The following is a 23,051-nucleotide window of genomic DNA, read 5'->3' on the forward strand; positions in this document are numbered from 1 at the left end:
TGGAGCGGCGGCGGACAGTGAAAATGAAATAGAGACTAAGGCTAGGACAAAGGAAATCTCAACGGAGGAACTTGGAGGACTTGACAAGACCAAGCAAAGAAGAAGACGAAGTGGAGAAAGTAGGGTCTGGGTCAAAAATTTTCTTTGAAATTTTATTTTATTTTTTTTTTTACTTTCGCTATCGGAGGGGTTGGAAGGCTTGGGCACGCCTTGGAACCGCTAGTCTCCAATTCGCCCAGGGTACCTGTCGCAACCTTTCCAAGGCGTGGGCACGCTTTGGAACCCCTATTCTTCTGTCCAACACCACAAAAACAATCAAAACATTAAAAGGAAACTGAAAAATTGCATAGTAATGAAGAACGATCACTACTAATATTGTAATCCTTGGATTGCCTCCCAAGCAGCGCCTTTCTTTAACATCTTTGGCTAGACATGGCCTTCAACTGTTTAGACTTCACCACTTGGATTATCAAGGAATAGAACCTCCACTTGCTCACTATTAAACCCTTCATAATAAGGCTTTAAACGGTGACCATTGACTATGAACCTTTTTCCGTCTTAAGATTTTGGATTTCCACTGCACCATAATGAGAAATATTAGTAACAACAAATGGACCAATCCAACGGGAACGCAACTTACCAGGAAAAAGTTTAAGTCTCGAGTGATAAAGTAGGACTTTTTGCCCAACGACAAATGACTTTCTCGAAACCTGTTGGTCATGAAAAACTTTGTTCTTCTCCTTATATATTGCAGCGTTCTCATAAGCTTCATTCCTTAGCTCCTCCAACTCTTGTAATTGGAGCTTTCTATTTCCTCCGGCCTCCATAAGGTCCATATTACACCGCTTGAGCACCCAGAATTCCTTGTGTTCAAATTCCACCGGGAGGTGGCAGGGCTTCCCAAAAACTAACCTGTATGGGGAATCCCAATTGGTGTTTTATATGCGGTGCGGTAGGCCCAGAGAGCATCTTCCAATTTCAGACTCCAGTCTTTCCAATCAGGCCGCACCATCTTCTCTAAAATTGACTTGACCTCCCTATTCGACACTTCGGCCTGCCCATTCGTTTGTGGATGATATGGAGTAGACACTTTATGGAGCACACCATACTTACGAAACAATGCAGTGATCGTTTTATTGCAGAAATGGGTGCCCCTGTCACTCACTATAGCTCTCGGCATTCCAAAACGGACAAAAATGTTAGATCTTATAAAATCTGCGACCACTCTAGAATCATTAGTCCGGGTGGCTTTTGCCTCCACCCATTTGAAAACATAGTCAACAACAAGTATAATGTACAAGAAACCAAAAGATGAGGGGAAGGGACCCATGAAATTTATACCCCAGACATAAAAAATCTCAACAAATAATATGGGGGTTTGACTCATTTGGTCTCTTCGAGAAATATTCCCCACCCTTTGACACTTATCACAAGATTTGCAGAACAAATATGCATCCTTAAAGAGAGTAGGCCAATAAAAACCACTTTCCAACACTTTACGAGCTGTCCGCTTTGGACCAAAATGCCCTCCACATGCAAATGAATGACAGAAAGTCAAAATAGAATGAAACTCACCTGCACTTACACACCTTCTTATCACTTGGTCCGAGCATTGCCTCCACAGGTAGGGGTCATCCCAAATATAGTGCTTGGCGTCACTTTTTAGTTTATCTCTTCTAGCCTTTGGCCAACCTGCAGGTAATTGGTTTGCTACCAAAAAATTGACAATATCAGCATACCATGGTGCCGACGAATTAATGGCTAAAAGTTGCTCCTTGGGAAATGATTCTCTCAACGGTAGATCTTCTTGATTTGTGAGCAACCGGCTCAAATGGTCAGCCACCAAATTTTCGGCTCCGCTCTTGTCCTTGATCTCTAGATCGAATTCCTGCAGGAGCAAGATCTACCTAATCAGCCTCGGTTTTGCATCCTCCTTCGCCAGCAAGTACCTCAAGGCTGCATGATCAGAGAAAACAATTACTTTTGCACCCAACAAATATGACCTAAATTTTTCTAGTGCAAAAACAACAGCTAGTAATTCTTTCTTCGTCGTGGAGTAATTAAGTTGGGCTCCACTTAATGCTCTCGACGCGTAGTAGATCACGTGTGGCACTCTTCCAATTCTTTGCCCCAAAACGACCCCCACGGCATAGTCACTCGCGTCGCACATGATTTCAAACGGAACGCTCCAATCTGGTGGTTGAATGACAGGCGGCGATGTCAACGACTCCTTCAATTTATCAAAAGCCACCTTACATTCATTCGTGAAATCAAATGGCACGTCCTTTTGCAGTAACTTCAACAGGGGTGCTCCTATCTTTGAGAAGTCTTTGATAAACCTCCTGTAAAATCCTGCATGGCCAAAAAACGAATGCACTTTCCGTACACATACGGGGTAAGGTAGAGCAGAAATAAGGTCTATTTTAGCTTTATCTACCTCTATTCCCTTAGCCGACACAACGTGCCCTAAGACAATGCTATGATCTACCATAAAGTGACATTTTTCCCAATTAAGCACCAAATTCGTCTCTATGCATCTTTTCAGAATTAGAGCCAGATTCTCAAGACATTCATCAAAACTGTCCCCGTATACACTAAAATCATCCATGAACACCTCAATTATTCTTTTCACATACTCAGAGAAAATACTTACCATACACCGTTGAAAGGTTGCTGGAGCATTGCAGAGGGCGAAAGGCATCCGGCGGTAGGCAAACGTACTAAATGGGCATGTGAAGGTAGTCTTTTCCTGATTTTCCGGTGCGATCGCGATCTGAAAGTAACCTGAAAAGTCATCCAAAAAATAATAGTAAACACGACCCGCCAACCGTTCTACCATCTGATCAATAAAAGGGAGGGGGAAATGGTCCTATTTAGTCATAGAATTTAGCCTCCGGTAGTCGATGCACTGACGCCACCCAGTAGCTTTCCTGACCGGGACCATATCACCCTCCTGGTTCTCCTCCACGGTCACTCCCGCCTTCTTCGGGACCACTTGGACAGGATTCACCCACAGACTATCCGAAATAGCGAAAATGATCCCTACCTCCAGAAGCTTGAGTATCTCCTTTTTCACAACTTCCATCATCAGAGGGTTCAATCTTCGCTGTGCTTGCCTCACCGGCTTTGCATCATCCTCGAGTCTTATCCGGTGCATACACAAGGACGGGCTAATCCCTTTAATATCTGCTATGCTCCACCCAATTGCCTCCTTATGCTCCCTAAGGATTCGCACCAGTCTGTCCTCTTGACTTGGAGATAGGTGTGCAAAGATGATCACCGGAAGTGTCTCCCGGTCTTCTAGGAATGCGTACTTTAGATGCTTCGGGAGAGGCTTTAGTTCTAACTCCGGTGCCTGCACAACTGAAGGAAGCAATTTCGTCTGAGTTTCTGGCACAAAAAGAGAAGTAAGTTCATACCTTGGGGATACGGTGGGTAGTGAATGTAAGGCCTCAACAGCATGCAGCAAATCTTCCCTTAGGTCCACATCAAGAGTTACACCCAACTCCAGATGCTTGATTAGAGCCACTTCCAATGCGTCTTTGCCATCTAATTCGAAAGTTTCCTGCACAAAAGGCTCAATAACGCTCAAAGCAAAGACCGAGTTAGATTCTTCTGGATATTTCATCGCCTAAAAAATATTGAAATTCACAGTTTCACCATCAAATTCCATTGACAAAGTACCCTCATTCACATCTATCTTAGTCCTGGCAGTGCTAAGAAATGGTCTACCTAACAAGATAGGTGACGGGTTTAATGATTTTTCATCTCCCATGTCCAAGATATAAAAATCTGCAGGAAAGACTAACTCATTTACCTGAACCAAGACATCCTCAACTAGCCCCTCTGGATATGCATTTGTGCGATCAGCTAGTTGGATTATGATGGCTGTTTCTTTAAGTGGCCAAAGATTTAGAGAAGCAAAAATGGTTTTTGGCATCACATTGATTGACGCCCCTAAATCTAACATTGCTTTCCTGATCGGTATATTCCCTATCTTACAGGGGATCGTGAACATACCTGGATCTCCACACTTGGGTGGAAGCTTTCTTTGGAGCATTGCTGACACATTCTCTCCCACCGCTACTCTTTCGTCCCCTCTCAATTTCCTCTTATGGGTGCATAGATCCTTGAGAAATTTAGCATATTTCGGTATCTGCTTGATTGCATCCAGTAAAGGAATGTTAATCTCCACTTTTCGGAACACATCTAAAAGCTCTTTTTCCTTCTCTACCTTTTTTGTCTTCTCCAGCCTGCAAGGAAAAGGAGGTAAGTTAGATTTAATAGTGGGCGGAGAAGTGAAGGTTACCTTAGGATCCTTGTGAATACGCCCTTCCTCTTCAATTTCCTTCTCTATCTCCTCTTCACTCTTGCTTTTTGAATTTCCCTCTTTAGGCCCTTCCAGTGTCTTGCCACTCCTCAGTGTCATGGCACTTACATTCCTGGGGTTTACTTCGGGTTGTGAGGGTAACTTTTCATAAGCGTGGGACTCCAAGCGATTGATGGCAGTTGCCATTTGGCTTATTCGAGCCTCCATATCCTTCATGCCTGCTTTTGTGTCCTGCTGGAACTGAGTGGTGCTCATGGTTAAGGCTCTAGTTTCTTGCTGGAGTTGAGCCATATTTGTGGTCGCTGACCTGGTCTCCTGCTGGAGCTGTCTAGTCTCTTGCTGGATCTGGGCGGTAGTCGTAGCCAGACTCTTGACAATATCCTCCAAGGAACTCCCTGTGTTGGAGGATGAGGGTTGCGGTTTCGGTTGCCATGGTTGCTGAAATCCTGGTGGACGATTCGGAAATGAATTTTGTTGCTTGTTCCCATAACTGAGATTGGGATGGTCCCTCCAGCCCGGATTGTACGTATTGGAGTACGGGTCGTACTGCCTGCGGGGTGCGGGCACGTCTCCTGCCATGTTTACCTGTTCCGCCCCGTCCTCTTGCAAAATGTGGCACGTGTCCGTGCAGTAGTCCATGCTAGTACAGATTCCACACACCTTTGCTCGCGGCGTGTCTCTCATGGCTAATTGCCTAACAACAGACGTCAATTCTGACAGTTGCTGCTGTATGGATGAAGTCTCTGCCTCGTTGACTCTACGGGGAGGGTTGCTCTCACGTAAGCCAAATTGCTGGGAGTTATCTGCCATGACTTCGATGAGCTCCCACGCTTCCCTCGGTGTCTTGTTTGCAAGTGCTCTCCCACTCGCAACATCAATGATACTCCTAACGGTTGATTGGAGCCCTTCATAGAAGTATTGGATTAACAGTTGTTCACTAATTTGATGCTGCGGGCATCTAGTGCACAACTTGTTAAACCTTTCCCAGTATTCATACAACGACTCACCGGGATATTGTTTAATGCCGCATATCTCCTTCCTCAAACTCGCAGCCCGGGATGCAGGGAAGAATTTTTTCAAGAATTTCTTTTTCAGCTGCGCCCATGTGGTAATACTACCTGCTGGTAGGTAGTACAGCCAATCTTTAGCTGCATCCTTGAGAGAGAACGGAAAGGCTCTCAGTCTAATTTACTCTTCAGTGACTCCAGGAGGTTTCATACTAGAGCAAACCACCTCGAACTCCTTGACGTGCTTGTGAGGTTTTTCGCCAGAGAGACCATGGAAAGAAGGTAGAAGGTGAATCAACCCCAACTTCAATTCGAAAGCAGTATTCTCAGCCAGAGTGGAAAATGTGATGCATAAGGGCGGGTGAGTCAACTCCGGGGCAGCCAGCTCCCTTAACGTCTGGGTGTTGGCCATGCTTACTTCGACTTCCGCTGACTCGTTTGCAGCAAATAAGTGCCCTTCTTTTCGCATCTTGGTCTCTTGCCTCCGTCTACGCGCTGCCTTCTCAACCTCAGGATCGTATACCAATTCACCTGTGCGAGAAGAACGGGGCATAAACTAGCAAAAATACCAAGAAGAATAGAATAAAATAAAAATAAAATAAGAACTGAATTTGAAAAGAACCAAATAATCCAAACGCCAGCTCCCCGGCAACGGCGCCAAAAATTGACAGGTGCCGAACCTGTGCAATAATAAATACTAAAAAGTCCTAATTACCACCACAGTTAATTATAGAACAAATCCAAGTACTGGAGCAGGGACTCTAGGTGTGCAATGGGTTACTTGATTCACCCTGTTTCCGAAGAGTTTGCTTGATCCGATATACCAGATTTGTCTATAAAAATATTAATTTTGCATACAATGACAAGTATGGTCGATTCCACAGGGAGCGGGTAGGAAATTATTTCTTTCCAAATCAATAGAATGGGGGATTTTTAATGGGAGGTAAATGAAAAATAAGAATAACAATAAAACAAACTAAATTCAAAACTAATTCACAAAGCACAAGTTACTAAAAGTAACAATTAATAAAATTCTACCCAAAGGATTAACTGCTCAGGCACGATCCAATTAAATGCTCATCGATGCAAAGGTATTTCATCCATTCGTCACTAGATTGGTTATAGTTATCAATAAGCTCTGACAACCAGCTCTTCCTTACTTTTTCGACAGTTAAGGTACGACCATTAACTGCTTCCCTAACCAGATAACAACCCTAGGTACGACCATAGGAATTTAATTACCCAATTGCATTAAAGTTAGAAGAATCCAACCCTAACCAATAAACACGCTAAGAGGGTTTATTTAAGCTAGATCTTGCGTTTCCCCATCATAAAGCCAATTATGGTGGTTGCCACAAGGTGTTAACTAAATGAACAATTACGGATTCTATTTAATTAACGTGGCAGTAGGCTATTAAATTAAATCAAATACCCGGCCGTTGATATTCAATTAATACAATACCCATGAACAATTAATTCAGGAAACGCACGAATAGCAATAAATTGGAAGAAATAATGAAGATTCGATTAGATCTCACAGATATTATGGACCGCGCCTTCGCGTCAACCTTTGGGTAGAGGAGAAAATTAGCCGCTCCTCATCGTGTCAATCCCGCGTGATTTAATTGAGTTCATTCAATTAATTGCCGAAGAGATTGGAGGGAATAAAGTAACGCAGAGCCAAAGCCGCAAATCAGGTTATCTAATAAGAAGAGACAAAAGCTCTCACGATGAAGCTCGCGTGGTTCTGGCTTCGTATTGAAGCCGCAATTACAAGCGAAAGGCTTTCAGAAGAAAAGAAAGAAAAACAAAAGAGAGGAAAAACGTCTGACAAATCTTGCCATAAAGTAGAAAGTGAAAACTAAGGCTAAAAATCCTCCTCGATTCTGAATCTCCTTTTTCTCTTTTATAGCCGCCGCACACAAGAAAAGCAAAAGAGACGTCTGGAACAAAAGCCTGGAGCAAGGAGTTGTGATCCCATGCTTCGGGTTCACGTGGACCAGGGTCCGGCTTTCGGTAACGTTCACCTTCTAAGGCGTGACCACGCCCTGAAATGGGAAGTCTTCTGGAAATTCACCTCAAGATATCATTTTTTATGTTAACCACCTGCAATTCACACAAATATCAAATATGAGTGAAATTCCATTTCTTAGCACCTTGAATAGCCAAAATTAGGACAAGATGACAATGCAAAACTTGCCAAATAACTGCTCTATCAGCAAGAAACATGTTACATGCAATACCAATCCTTTTAAACTAGTATGCGTATAAAATGCTCTAGAAGGCAAGTATTCCAATTCATTGTGAAATTTAAAAAAAAAAAAGAAAGAAATTTTTTATTGTCTTCTTTAAAATTATCCGACTAAGCACTAATGGTCAAGTTGCTAAGAGCCAATCAATCTATCATCTAATCTATCATCTAATCACTAATGGTCTCAGTCTCGTAATCTTGCTGATGTTTTTTAACAGCAGTATTGCACTTTCACTGAAAAAAAAAGAATGCATATGTTGTTGGATATGTGATAGTAGCTTAATCAATTGTATTTAGTGATTTAGTACCTTGATTTACAGAAGATAATTTATTTATTTTGGGGTCAAAAATTACTATTCCTTCAAATATTTAAGGCTGAAAATAACATCTCAAAAATGGAGGAAACCTATTCACAGAATATAATTCAAGTGAACAAAATTAGGTAAATATTTTATAGCACTTCATTCTTGGTCATCAACTAAGGAACCCCTTAGGCACAAGGTTTCAAACTTACAAAAATAAAATACTAGCTCAAGATTTGAAATTGTTGATGGAAAAATGCTAGTAAATGGTGAAAGGCAAGTCTGTTTTAGAATCTGGTTGATTCAAGGACTTTGCATAACCAATCTAATCAGAATGGTCATCTAAGTAATTGTGTAAAGAGATCCAAGTTCCTAAGGAAACTAGAGCTGCTCCAAGTAAACATTGATGAAGTATCAAGGAGTTCCACGTTGTTTTCAACTATGGGTTTTCTAAATTTAGGTAAGGAAAGAATATAACTTGGAAACTTACCAATGAAATCAGTCATTTGAAGATCAAGGTTAAGTAAAGAAGTCAAGAAATTGAAATTCTTGGCTGACAATGATGTATAGCCTAATTGGTAAGATGTTTCACTTATAATTGAAAGATCACAATTCAACTTATTAAGGGTTGTAAGTAAAGAACCACGGATGAAGTAATAAAGAACTCTTGAATTTTATTATGATAAATCAGAAAAAAAACCTCTGACATGATTTGACTAACAGGTTGAGAAATGTAAAGCTTGTTAACTTAGAAACATCATGAAAATTGATGTTTCCTGCAAGATGATTGTTACCAAAATTGAGTTTCTCTAGATGAGAATTTACTGAATACAACTAAATTCATTGCATGCAAAAATTTTGTAATTTCAAGACATAATTTGGGGTGATGAAAAAATTTCAAAGAAAGCCACATTTATGATTATTGAACATTCACAAAAGCTGACATACAGTTTCTTCTCTACTAATTTTTGTTTTCTTATAAATTCCTAATTTCAAAATATGTTGAAATAATTAAAGCATGACTAAACTTGTCATTTCAAACTTCTTAGTGCCAATTTGCAGTTTGTTCTTGGTTGTTTAATTACAAATAAAGCTCTTTTGGTTTATGAGTTCAGTCAATTTCTCAAGACAAAAACTTGAAACAAGGAGAGTCTGATGTTGGTCAAAGTTGATGGGGAAAAAGTATGAAAAAGATAAATTAGGGGAGAAACTGATAGTAGAACTAAATATTAGAGGGTAAAGTGATAATTACCCTAAATACTTGATATTAGGCTATTAGTCAGCCTAAACCGAAACATATAAATTATAAACCGCGGTCTAATTTTCAGCTAATTAATTATTACTAATTTTGCTTCGGAAAATGAAAAAGAAACTCATCATATAAGCTTTTAATACTTCGCTCCCAAATATTTATTCCCTCCAATTTCCCCCTTCTTCCTCACTCTCTCCTCTCTCAAATTCCGCCATTTTTTTAACTTCTCTCCAGCAAAAAAAAGGCACCTCCTTATTTTAGTCTTCATTTTCTCAAATTCCTTCCAACTTCTTCTTCTTCTTCTTCAAATTCCTCCACTTCCCAAGAAAAAAAAGAAAATAATAACAAAAATTTGCACTCTGTCTCACAGCAGAGTTAGGGTTCTACTTCGAAGTCAGTAAAGGTAATAGTTCTTCCTTTCATTTTTTCCTTCTTTTTTTGTTAATTTTTTTTAGTCTTTCAAGCTGTATATCAAAGTTCTATTGTCTTAATTTCATCTTGGCTGAATATTTCTGCAGAAGAAATTTCTAGTTGTGGACTCTTGTAAGAAAGAGCCATCAGCATGTATATAAAGCAGGTAATTAAGGTAATCTTTCGGAGAACGGGAAAAGGTGACCTAATGTGTAAGCAATGTGGTGAAAACAGGGAGACAGTGGAGCACATTTTCTTCTAGTGCAGGACCGCAAGGATGATCTGGAAGATGGCTCCGTTGCAATGGGATGGTCTGCAGCAGTTTACAAGTGACTTCAGGAAATGGTGGAGTACGCTAATGGAAGTCACAGATAGGAAGGAAGGAAGGGAACATATAGCATTGACAGTGGACATTCTTTGGCAAATTTGGAAGGCCAGGAATACAGTAGAGTTTGAGGACAAAGAAAGTCATCCAATGAAAATGATTACAAAGGCAGTTATGGAATGGGAGGAATATTTGAAATCCCAACAGACTGAACAACAAGTGAGCATCTCAGAAACAGATATAGCTGATGCACAAGAGCAGAGGGTGTTTGAAGATACCAACACACTGACCATTAGTGTACATGTGGGACAGCATCTCGAGGGTCTGAACATGGGAATCAGCATTACGGCAAAGAACAGATTGCATCAACTAAGTGTAGTGTGGCTGATGAAAGAAAGAAGCACCGGATCACCAGTATTGGACAACCTTGTGGCTATAAGGTTGGCACTTTGCAAGCTTCAGGAACGTGGCTGCTTCAGTATCAAACTTCAGACACCAAGCCTACAGGTTTACAAGCTTCTCAACTGCCAAGTTTCAGGCAACATGCTACAAGCAGCCCACATACAAGACATAACGGATCTTAGCTTAATGTTTACGATATGCTCATTTGAGTTTCAGTCCGCTAATGATAGCATTAATTGTCTCAGTCATAAACTGAGTCAGCAGGCAATGCATTTACATTTTGATGAGGAATTCTTCGATCCTCAGTGTTTCAGTACACTTTTGTGAAGAAAAACTTGAGCCTTTGCTCGAATAGTGTAATTTCTCTATTAGTAGAAATAAAAACTTCTACCGTTTCGGAAAAAAAAAATTCTTTTGAACTTTTTTGGGCGGTTTGTTAGTTTGATATGGGAAATGGATATGGTTAATTAGTGAATTGGTGAATTAATTGGACTAATTTTGTCGTTTTTAGGTTGTAATCGAAGGGTTTAAGAGTTACCATGAGCAAATTGCTACCGAGCCCTTCAGTCTGAAAGTTAACTGCGCTGGTAATTTATTTTGTTATAGCATTCATCCGATCGGATATTGGGCCGGTCTTCATTGAAAAAATGGGTGAAAACGTTGTTTTTCAACTCCAATAAAGCATATTCCTACTCTGTTTAGGATATATTTTCAAGAAACTATAAATAGGTGTTCTTTGAGTCGTTTTTAAGGGTGGAAAACATTAGTCTAGTCTAATTTTACATCTTTTCATAGTTTATTCTTGAGAGATCAAGACCAAACGGAGGCGAATCAAAGAGCGTGTAAGGAGAAGATTGGAGCAAACAACTACAGGGTCCGTTTGGATCCCTTGTTTTTGGGGCTGTTTTTGAAAAACTGTTTTTTACATTCCTAATGCTACAGTAAATGTGTATTTTGAAATAACTCCAAAAACACTATCCAAACATTATATCAAAAACAACTACATATGTATATTTCAATTATATATATATTATATATATATTATATTAATATAAATTGAAATATACAAATTAAAAATTATATATTATATAATATATAAATATTTATATACATTAATATTATACATAATATTGTATATTATACATAATATAATATAATATACATAATATAATATGCATAATATGTAATATTGTATACATAAATGTGTAAATATTTATACATAATATATTATGTACATTATATTATAATATATACATTATTAATGTATAATATTATTATGTACATTATTGTGTATAATAATGTATAATAATGTTATGTATAATATATAATATACATAATATGTAATAATGTAATAATGTATATTATGTATAAATATATTATATTATGTATATCATATTATATATATATACAATATTATGTATATTATACAAATTGAAAATTATATATTATATATTATATATTATATAAATATTTATATAATGAAATATATAATAAATATTACAAATTGAAATATTATATAAAGACCATATTTATAATATTATAATATTATAATTAATATTAATGTATATTATATATATTAAATACTTATATTTTTATTTATACATATTATAAATATTTTATTTTATTTAAAAAATATTTTTATATATTTATAATATATTTATATGAATATTATATATTATATAAATTATGTATAATATAATATATATTATATATTATATATATTAGACATTTATATAAATGTACATTTATACATAATATATACATTAATGTATATTTATAATATACATTTATATTATGTATTATATATAATATAATACATTTATACATTTATATTAATATACATAATATTAATACATTTGTACATTTATATTAATTATATTAATACATTTATACATAATATTAATATATATTAATAAAATTATAATTTATACATTTATATAATATTCATTTATAATTTATACATTTATAATAATATGCACTTATACATGTATAAATATATTTATATTATGTATTATATATAATATAATACATTTATAATACGTTTATATATTTTTATATAATACATAAATATATTTATTTATAAATATTTATAAATGTATTATAAATGCATAAATGTCTATTTATATAAATATATATAAATATAAAAGTTATAATTTATAATTTATACATTTACAATAATATACACTTATACATTTATAAATATATTTATATTATGTATTATATATAATATAATACATTTATATAAATATATTTATTTATAAATATTTATAAATGTATTATAAATGCATAAATGTATATTTATATAAAAATATATAAATGTATTATAAATGTATTATATTATATATAATACATTTATATAATATTCATTTATAATTTATACATTTATAATAATATACACTTATACATTTATAAATATATTTATATTATGTATTATATATAACATAATACATTTATAATACATTTATATATATAAATATATTTATTTATAAATATTTATAAATGTATATAAAATTAAAATTTAAAAATTATAAATTATAAAAATACCCAAAAATATGTTTTAAAAATATCTCTAAAAATAATCCAAAAAACATCTACAGTAAAAGTTTTTCATATAGTTTTTGAAAAACAACCCCAAAAACAACTAATCCAAACGGACTTGTATTTCGAAAACGAAATGCTACAGTGCTGTTTTTGAAAAACAACCCCAAAAATAACTAATCCAAACTTCTTACTCTTTTCTTATCTTTCTAGCAACTCTTTGAATTCATGGTTTTAATTTCCAAATCATGTTGAACTAAATTGTTTCTAGGGTTAGGGATTTTATGAAGGAATTTGATTAATTTTTTTAGTTTAATTTCTTGTTTTTTGTTATGATTTATCTATCTTGATTTTAATTATGTGTTTATGCTTGGCCACCATAGACATGCTCTTAAAAATTGTATTGAACTAACAAGGGAGATACAACTGTGCAGTAGATAGATAAATATTTTAGATTAATCACGAGAGTAGGTTAGGATTTGTATGATATACTTATATCACTGAAGTTTTTAAAGAGTTTAATTAAATACTTGCAATCTTGAAAGAGATGTAGGATTTAATTAGACACATTTTAGATGTATCGAGAGATAATCTAAAATATAATTGTACGATGCATTCATGGTTCGTTAAAAAATTAACTAGATAATTGACTCAAATTCTTAATTTAAACTTAAAACCCTAGCCTCGTGTCATTTGTTTTCTCACTATTACTCTATTTGATTGATTATCTTTTATTGCTTATTTTCAAAGTACAAATTTTTGAATTTAAATTTTGTTATTTTATTGAAATAATTAAAATAGAAAATTAACTCGTCCTTGTGGATTCGACCCTAAAATATACCAGGTAAATTATTACTGCGATCGATCCTGCGTGCTTGCAGGAATTCGTCAATGACCAAGTTCCTTCAAGACTTCCATGACACAATTGATGAAGACTTTCTACGAATATTCTTGTTGCTCTTGTCCATATCAGGACCATAATAAAGTAGCAATTGAGAAACGCAACTTAAAAGCTGAAAAGATTTTTATATGTTATGCATAGTGCCAAACCCTTCTTTCATTTGTCTCCTAATTTCTGGAGACCTTTTCAAAGAACTACGGACATAAACGCTTCTGAAATTGTACAAGAGCAGTGTGATGCTTAAATTGATTTTCACAGAAATTTTCATGGATCTATGAAATTTGTTAATCGAAAAATATACACGTAATTACTACAACATAGCAATTGTTTGAAATATTCTTAAATGGTACTCTAATTTTATATGCAAAATGTTAGATAGTTGCTAAAAATGTTTGTAGCTAAGGATTTATTGGCATGATTGAGCAATAAAGGGGTTCATAAGAGGAAAAAATGAAGCAAACTAGATATTAAAATTTAGTATTGCGTATAACTCATGAAGTAGTAAAATATCTAGTACAAAATCAATTAGATAACAAACATATAGTAGATTAAGCAAAATTTTCATTGATGGCAAAGGATCCTACTTTTTTTCCCAACAATCTCTAATCCAAGTGAATGTAATTCATTAATAGTTAAATTCAGCTAGGGATACAGAGTAAAATTTTGGTTCAAAAGACCTTAAAGACGACATATCCTCTTTGGGCCGAAAAGACTTAAGTTCTGACCTCTAACTTTTCTTTCATCTTTTATAATAAGTTAGTGTAGAAGATGATAGATCCTATTACATTTTTGTCTACATGCAATTCCGTGCAAGACCTGTCAGTCCAACTTCTAATCGACATTGTTAAATTTTGGGTAAAAAACAAAAAAACCCCCTGTGATAAACCTAATACACAGAAAAGTTCTCTATGATTTCAAAATATACAACACGACCCCTCATGCTTTGAACTAAATTGTAAAGATAACGGAATCCATTAAACTTAATGGAAATGGCCAAAATGACCAAAATGCCCTGATATAATTAAGCAAAAGACAGCTCAAAAAAATCATTTGTTTTATTTTCTAAATAGAGAGAATTGAGGGTTAAGGGGTAGAATAGGTATATTTGATAAAAATTAGGTATAAATTTTTTTTTTAGGTTCCAATAATTCATTTCCGTTAAATTTAATGGATTCCGTCACCTTTACAATTTAGTTCAAAACATGAGGTGTCGTGTTGTATATTTTGACTATAGGGGGCTTTTCTGTGTATTAGGCTTCCCACAGGGGGCTTTTTTGAATAAATTTCTTTGATAGCAAATCAAAGGCTCTGTTGTTAAAATTGAAAATGAAGCATCTTACTTCTCCTTCCTAACAATCTCCAATAGAAGTGAATGTATACTACAATTTCCACCCGAATTACTTTAAAGTAATGATTTCCTTTGAAGAACAACTTTGTGTTAACTTTTTTTTTTTTTCATGTTTTCCAATTAGTTAGTCTAGAGGAAAAAGGTTAGTCTAGAAAGGATAGCTCCCAGATCTAGCATCATTTTCCTCTAAATGAAAAAACCAAATTGATTCCATGGAAATTAGATTGCTCTTAATTGGGTCGTTTAGCCGTTGACTCCCTAAGTGTTTCTAATCTAATTGGGTGCGTGTGTTTCTATCTCTTGACAGAAACAAATTGATTCCATGGAAGACCTATGAGTCCAACTTCAGCTCCACATTGTTAAAATTCTTGCAAGGCTTAACATAAGGCCCAACCAACAATTGTGTGATCGTTTGAACTCGAATCTGGTAGATAGCATTTATGAAAGGCCCAAGTCCTAAGGCCCGCCCAACTGGCATCAGAAAAAAAAAAAACCATTTTCCTTAGAAAATGGTTTCTACATCCGTATAATATTGGTTAGGTAGAGAATGGCAATGTATTTTCTTTAGACTTTAATGGCAATGAAGTTAAAATTTTGCGGTTACTATATGAATAATGACCAATAAAAAATAACAATTAGATTTCTTTATAACTATATCTAGTCGATTTGAGTCTTTGGAGATAATGTTGCTTCGGAGAGTTATCATTCAGATCAAATATATTAAGCGTAAAAGATGAAGGAAACTAAATTAGATAATGAGCTTCTCACAATTTTTTGTTTTTAACAAATGTCTTCAAATACTTAGATTCATGTAAACACACTTAAATTGTCTTGAAGACTATATACTTGGATCATGTATATACCACTTTGTCCTCCCAAACTTTGGACAATTACCTATTTCAGTCCCTAAACTTCAAAATGAGACACTTAAGTCCCTAAACTTATAAATATCTCATACTTAAGGAAAATTGTTAACAAATCTTAAGTGCCGTTGGTGGTCGAAGTGTCCCATTTTATAAGGGTTTAGGGATTTAAATGTCCCATTTTATAAGTTTAGGGACTTAAGTGGGAGGTATTTATAAATTTAGGGACTTAAGTGTCCCATTTTGAAGTATAGGGATTGAAGTGGGTAATCATCTAAAGTTTAGGGGGACAAAGTGGAATTAACCCTTTTTTCTTACTTTTCATACCACATATGCACAACTTTTCCGGGTGGGGCAAAAGAAAGGGGACTTTCATCAGAAACTTTTGCGCTGCACATTGCTTACGGTATAGAGGGGAAAACTGATTATTCAACGTATAGAGAGAGATTGAATAGATATAGACTGAAAATTAAAAATATATATATACAATCAGATAGACATTTGTGACTTCATAAGATCAAATGCTTCTTTGTAAAACTGTGAACTCTTATCTAATTAGGCATTTTGTAAAACATTCTTCCTTTCTTTTCTTTTCTTTTTTGTGAATAAAAAGGCTGTAAGGATTTTTTTCCCCCTTTTCGGGTCAGAGGGAGGCTAAAGGTAGCAAGAGTTTGTGCAAAATGGAATAGTCATCTAAGGTCTAGCCGCATGGGCTACAGATAGTGAACAATTTCTTGAATTTCATCAATTTCTTGAAAATAAATCATTACAAGAATCTCATTACAAAATACAAAGTAGTTGAGATCAACATTCTACTTACAAGGTGAACTTAATTTTAATGGTTAAATGGGGAAAGCGAACAATAAATTGTCCCAAATATGACCATTCTAAAGTTTACAATTTTTTTTCTTACTTTTCATACCACAATTGCACAACTTTTCCGGGTGGGGCAAAAGAAAGGGAACTTTCATCAGAAACTTTTGCTGCTGCACATTGGTTACGGTATCTGAAAAGCCAAACACTACGCCATTAATGAAGAATTTCTTTTTATTTTTTTTTTAGAGATGAACTTTATGTGGTCTAATAATGGTATTCAATTGTCATTAGTACTTCATATTTGTTACAGAACTTGGTTTTGGCTTGCTTTATCATTCTCATTTGTATAAGAGCTCGAAATATGTATTGCTCTAAAAAAATTATATTCTAGAAATAGAACAAATCCATTCAAAATCATACAACATATGGGTTAAGGCGGATAATGAAAAATGAAAAAGGATGGGCAACATTTTAAGACTCAAATAATGAAAAAAGAAATGATATACAAGTTGTTTGAATTGAATATCATGTCACACAATAAATACCCCCTTCCCACTCCAAAATAATGTCTGTTTTCGGATCAGTGTAAGATCTATCAACTTAGATAAGTTTGAATGCATGACATATATGTTAAAAAAAAAAGATCACACACGAAAAGGAAGTGGCACATTCATGGCAATTAAAAATTTAAAATATCAAATAACTTAACCGACTTTAAGCTTGTAATAAAATTGTTGATCTAAAAATTGAGTAAACCAAGTTTATCAAGTCTCGTGCCATAGATGCACAACTTTCAGGGCAAAAATTCTCACATCACAGTTAAAATCACGTAAGTATTAGTACTTATGACAACGTAGGTGTGAATGATGAATGCCAGACTTCAAGAAAAAAAAGAGGGTTGAATAGAAGTTTTACATCGTAATTTTTATTGTTCTTCAGATCCGGAGTATTCTTTTTTTAGATCTGTTTTTTGATATTTGTATATATTTGATGATGTAATTTTTATCATTGATGCATATTTTAATGAAATTATGGTATTTTATTCAAATATATATATATATATATATATATATATATATATATATATATATACACGCTCACGCGCATACACGTGCGCATACACATATAAAATATGCTTTATAGTAAGCAAAACACTCACTATCTAACTTCGGAGAACCGTATTTGGAAGCGACTGGAAGTGTGTGTGTGTGTGACCACTTTAAACGCTGCGTACAAAGCAATTTCCCTCATCTTTCGACGGACCATTCTCATAATTTACACCGGACAACTTTCAATACACTGAACTAATTACCCAATTAATAGTAATTATCCATTGAAATGTCTTCTTGCTTACAATTATAAACCCACAGATTCAGCCGCAAGGAACCACAAGGCTCTGAGACTTGAAAACCACGAGAAACAAGCCTAAAATACACAGCACGTACGACTAGAAATGAGCCAAATCTTTTCCTTATTTCCACTCCATGGATAGACCTGGGCATTACAAGTCAAGCTTTTCAGATTAGCCACACGAAAAACTTATCATCCAACGAAGTTCAGTTAATTTAATAGAATCACAATAGTTTAAAAGCTTTTTTTTTTGTCCAAACGATAAGATTTAAAAGCTATTATGATTGAGGAAAAAATAAAGAAGGATACTATTATAATTGGTGATTATGCAAAGGAATAACATTAATTATTTGACAATAGTTATGTAAATTATTGCACTGCCCTTCTTAAGTGCGTATGTGGATCCATTTCCTCGGTCGCCTTCGCGGTTTGAACGACTCTTCGACAATCAGTACAAACCATCTTGGTTTTCCAGTTGAGAATATGAGACCTCCCATAACTAATCCGAGCACTAATCCACAGCCATATCCCAGGAGAACAGTTTTCCAAGTGAACCCATCAAAGAATTCAGAATCATCATATTGTTGTTCAGTTTCCCCTGGCGTGGCCGGTGGTGGTGGTGCCTCTGTATCTCCACAATCTTTGGCCAGTGCAAATCCACACAAGTCCAAGTTCCCTCTGTATGAATCATCTCCAAATGTATCAAAGTGCCTTCCTCGTGGAATGGGTCCGACTAGATGATTTTCAGAAAGGTTTAAGAATTCAAGAAAATCCAGATTCAGTAGCTCCCTAGGAATGGTTCCTTCAAGTCGGTTCCAAGAGAGGTCCAGAGATTCAAGCATACTCAAATTCCCTAATGCCTTAGGAATTGGGCCACTGAAGTTGTTATGAGAGAGAGTGAGTGTTTGAAGAGAATGAAGGGATCCAATAATCTCTGGAATTTGTCCTTCGAATCTGTTGCTTGAGAAGTCAATCACTGTTCGAGTTATTAGGACTCTTTCAAGACTATACTCCACCCCTTTGATAACCAAACTCACAGAATGGACGTAATAAGGTCCTTTTGCGGCAAAAATTTTGTCCCCTGTCATATACTCAACTTCCTTTTGGTAATACTTTGAACTTTTCATAGCTGTGAAGTTGTTGAGGATTTCCTTAGGTAGAACACCAGTGAGCTCGTTGTGGGATGCATCAATAATTCTCAACAGAGGAAATGGGATTTTCGTCTGACAATTGCCAATTGCTCCGTGAAATCGATTAGATCTCAATATTAGGACCTCCAGATTAGAAAGAGTTTCCAACCAACTTGGTAATTTATCATCTATCTTGTTGTTCCCTAAATCAAGGAGTTCCAGACCTTCACAATGAGCTAAAGATCGTGGCAATGGCCCTTGCAATTGATTGTCATTCAACACAAGGAACCGCAGATAGTTTCCTTTTGAAAATGTTGCAGGAATGGTGCCAAAAAGCCTATTATTTCCCAAATCCAAAGTGTCTAGATACTGGCTGGAGTTTCCCAAGCATTGAGGAATTGGGCCAGACAAATTGTTATTTGACAAATCAAGAATCCTAAGATAACTTGCGTTACAGATAGAAGGAGGCATTTGGCCCAGAAGTGAGTTGGAACTCACATCTAGAAACTCCAGATATGGAGTAACAGGTAGTTGGTCTATGGTACCGGTCAAAAAGTTATGTGAAAGGTTCAAGTAGAACAACTGATCCAAAGTCTTAGACATGAACCAGCTTGGAATTTCACCATGAATCATGTTATTTGAGAGGTCCAGAAAATCTAAACTCTCTGAATTTCTAAGAAACTCTGGAAACTCCTTTATCTGGCAAGAAGACAATCCCAAGTGCGTGAAATCTGGATAGGAAATGCTCACATTGTTTGTAGTGTTCCATGGTGCTTCACTGTTAAAAGCGTTGTTTTGAAGCTTATTGGAGTCCACATACAAGTCTTGTCTTACCCCAGTAAAAAGGTTAGATGAAAGGTCAAGGTAGGATAGGGTCGGAATGGTAAAAATTGATGGAGGAATTGAACCGCTTAGTTGATTACTGGAGAGATCTAAATTTTCAGGATGCATAAGGTTAAGAAGTGAGATCGGAATGTTCCCGGACAATAAATTATGACCAAGAAACAACGAACTTATCTTGGAAAATTTATGTGGAATTTTACCTCGAAGATAGTTATTGTCCAGATACAATTCAGTAAGCCATGAAAGGTTGCCAACTGATTCAGGAATGATACCGAAAATTTGACAATATGCTAGATTCAAATAATTTAAGGACCCTATGCACCCAATTAAATCTGGCAACGCAGCGGAGAAATTTGTACTCGATAGGTCCAACTGCCTCAGAGAATTTGAAATGCTGCAGTTCAACTTCGATAAACTAACAGTAAGATTCTCATTGCCACCTAACAAGAGAACTCGCATATTCGGCACATGAAAAACATTACTCGGTAGGTTACCTCTTATTCCAGTATATGAGAGATCTAGATACGTCAAAGATGAAGAAAAATTCACCCTCAACTCGGATGAGATGCTCACAAACGAAAGCGACAGCTCTCTTAAATGGGTTAAGTTTCGAAGCATCGCTTCAAAATTGCTAGGTTCATATCTTAAAAGATCATTGGCAGAGAGATCAAGTGAAATTAGGTTGGACAGGTGTGATATTTCTGAAGCAACTTCACCTTGGAAATATGATTGTGAGAGATTGAGGTGGGTCAAACTTTTCAGCGAGCCAAATCGGTGTGAAATCCGTGAACCGGTGAAATTGTTAAAAGCAAGGTTGAGGTGGCGGAGATGGGAAAGACAGAAAAGAGTAGTGTGTGGATTGATGACTCCCTGAAGCTGGCCGCAACTCAAATCCAGCCCAATCACACTGCCGGTGAGGTTGTTGCATGTGACGCCGTCCCAATTGCAACAATCCGTATCTGCTTTCCAATGTGTTGTCTTTGGATATGAATGATCACAGGAAGCATAAGTTGAAATGCTAAACATTTCTTTGAATTGAAGCAGTGCAACAGCGTCATCATGACGGCACCAATGATCTCCCAAGAAAGTGAAACAGATCACTTCTTGAGGTTGCAATAGAAAGAAGAAAAGGAAAGCACTAAAAAATGTTATTTGTCTCTTCATTCTTGCTTGATAAATTTATGATCAGCATAACGGTTTATATAAAGGTGTGGAGGAGCTCTTATTCAAAGAAAGTTGTAAGAGGTTTTTCTTATAGGTAGAGCCAGGTGACAGTTGAAGTATGTGAAAAAAGAATCCAAAGCTTGAAAAGTAAATATTTAACATTTAATTTTTCTATTATTACGCTTAGAACAACGTATGCAAATGATGAGCAACAAATTGCATCACTTTTTAAGCCCAATTAGTTGATGAGATGCTGCAATTATCTAATCAACTTGGTACAAAGATCACTATTCCAAATAAGGAATAGTGATACACTGGCACATATGTGAAATTGTAAAATAATTAACACATTATTTTTTTTTATGCCACCAATTAACACTGGTATATGATTTCATATTTTTAGTTTAATTCCAGAATAGGATTTGGGTTCATAAACAAAAAGCATTGGGATTCAATGTTCCTATTTCCTAATGCCACATATAAATCTCAAGAACAATCGTCAGGGCAATCAAGAACATATTGTTACTTTATTTAGGCAGTTAAAAATAAATTCTACTCAAGTTGTTCACTTGGCGAAGGTTGGATTTATTGATCATGAAGATACTTCAAAGTCACTTATCAGACATTTACCTTGAAAAAAAAAATTTACCTAAACCTAAGGACGACCTGTGTCAAACCTCTTATCATTTCCTTCGAAAAAAAAAAACCTCTTATCAGTTTTGTGTACATCTTATAGGAAAGGTATTTCTATTGTGTCCTGAACGTACAGAATAATAGGCGGAACTAATTAATTATAATAGGTGGAACTAATTAATTTAGTCAACAAAATTTTAAAATTTCTATCCAAAAGTTTACACAAATTAGGGGTGGAAATAATGTTAGAATTTTAAAGTGGGCTTACTCCCTCTGTTTAGGTGTGCTTAACTTGTACATTTAGAACAAAGTATTATAAAAGCCTTACAAGAACCTATACACTTTTGAACGTATGCTTGTAGTTTGTTCGAATTGAGTCTCATATGAAATGTTAACGTTCTTTAGTCATTCCACTATTTTCAACTCTTGAAAGATTAGTTTCATATTTCGCCTAACAACCATTATTTTTTTCGTACCCTAAAAACAAAGATATTTAGTCTGTACTTAGAGATGGAGTTTAAATGGATATTTTATACATCAGTATATTCTATATTTCATACTCTCTTTGTTTTTTTTTTTTAATTTATGGGGAGACTACAAACCTTATAAGAAGAAGCCGAATAAAAAAGAAAAAAGAAACACTTGGGAATTAAACTAAAAATGTCTTTCTATTTCACATTTTCTGAACAATGTCTTTCTATCAACCTTGAATCAAAATAACAAACTAGCAAGATATCAAAATCACTTTAAAGTTAAACCACAAAAAGAAGCAATCAAGCATTTGAATATTAGATTCCTCCTTTTTCCTTAATCACATTTTGTATATGTTAAATACTGGTGTAGCAAATATTTACTACATTCCCTTTATCTTGTGCACAAATGGACGGTTCTCTTTGGATGGCTACAACACTACATTCCCTTCCATGAAAAAGTTAATGTTGTTGATACTGGAAATCAAATAATTAGTTAATGTTGTTGATACAGAAACAAAAAACCCATTTCATACAGTTTAGAGAGAGAGAGAGAGAGAGAGAGAGAGAGTTGGAAGCGTTAGATATAATGCTCATAAGTATCTTATTTTTGCAATTTAGCAGAGATTCTAACTACTTTAAGGGAAAAAAAAAAAAGCTTTATAAAATTATTCTAGAAAACTATAAGAAATTTTTTAGAAAGATGCATTTTCTT

The 23,051-nt window shown here is 35.2% G+C and overlaps 2 protein-coding genes and 1 non-coding gene across 3 annotated transcripts; 2 read left to right on the forward strand and 1 right to left on the reverse strand.

Annotated features, from left to right (window-relative positions):
- Positions 1-5,270: 5,270 nt before the first annotated feature.
- On the forward strand, positions 5,271-5,377 carry LOC113752676. The gene has a single exon (XR_003464892.1). It is a non-coding gene; the product is annotated as a small nucleolar RNA R71 (small nucleolar RNA).
- Positions 5,378-9,842: 4,465 nt separating this feature from the next.
- On the forward strand, positions 9,843-10,607 carry LOC113772427. Its single transcript, XM_027317023.1, has one exon. It carries the CDS (start codon positions 9,843-9,845, stop codon positions 10,605-10,607), a length of 765 nt encoding a protein of 254 aa, XP_027172824.1.
- Positions 10,608-18,482: 7,875 nt separating this feature from the next.
- Positions 18,483-21,095, reverse strand: LOC113772439 (receptor-like protein Cf-9 homolog). Its single transcript, XM_027317034.1, has one exon. It carries the CDS (start codon positions 21,093-21,095, stop codon positions 18,483-18,485), a length of 2,613 nt encoding a protein of 870 aa, XP_027172835.1.
- Between the last annotated feature and the right edge of the window lie 1,956 nt (positions 21,096-23,051).

The sequence above is a fragment of the Coffea eugenioides genome, chromosome 1 (assembly GCF_003713205.1).
Source record: "Coffea eugenioides isolate CCC68of chromosome 1, Ceug_1.0, whole genome shotgun sequence".
NCBI lineage: Eukaryota > Viridiplantae > Streptophyta > Magnoliopsida > Gentianales > Rubiaceae > Coffea > Coffea eugenioides.

Coding starts and splice junctions, on each gene's coding strand:
- LOC113772439 (XM_027317034.1), bottom strand. CDS start 21,095: ATGTTTAGCATTTCAACTTATGCTTCCTGTGATCATTCATATCCAAAG.
- LOC113772427 (XM_027317023.1), top strand. CDS start 9,843: ATGGCTCCGTTGCAATGGGATGGTCTGCAGCAGTTTACAAGTGACTTC.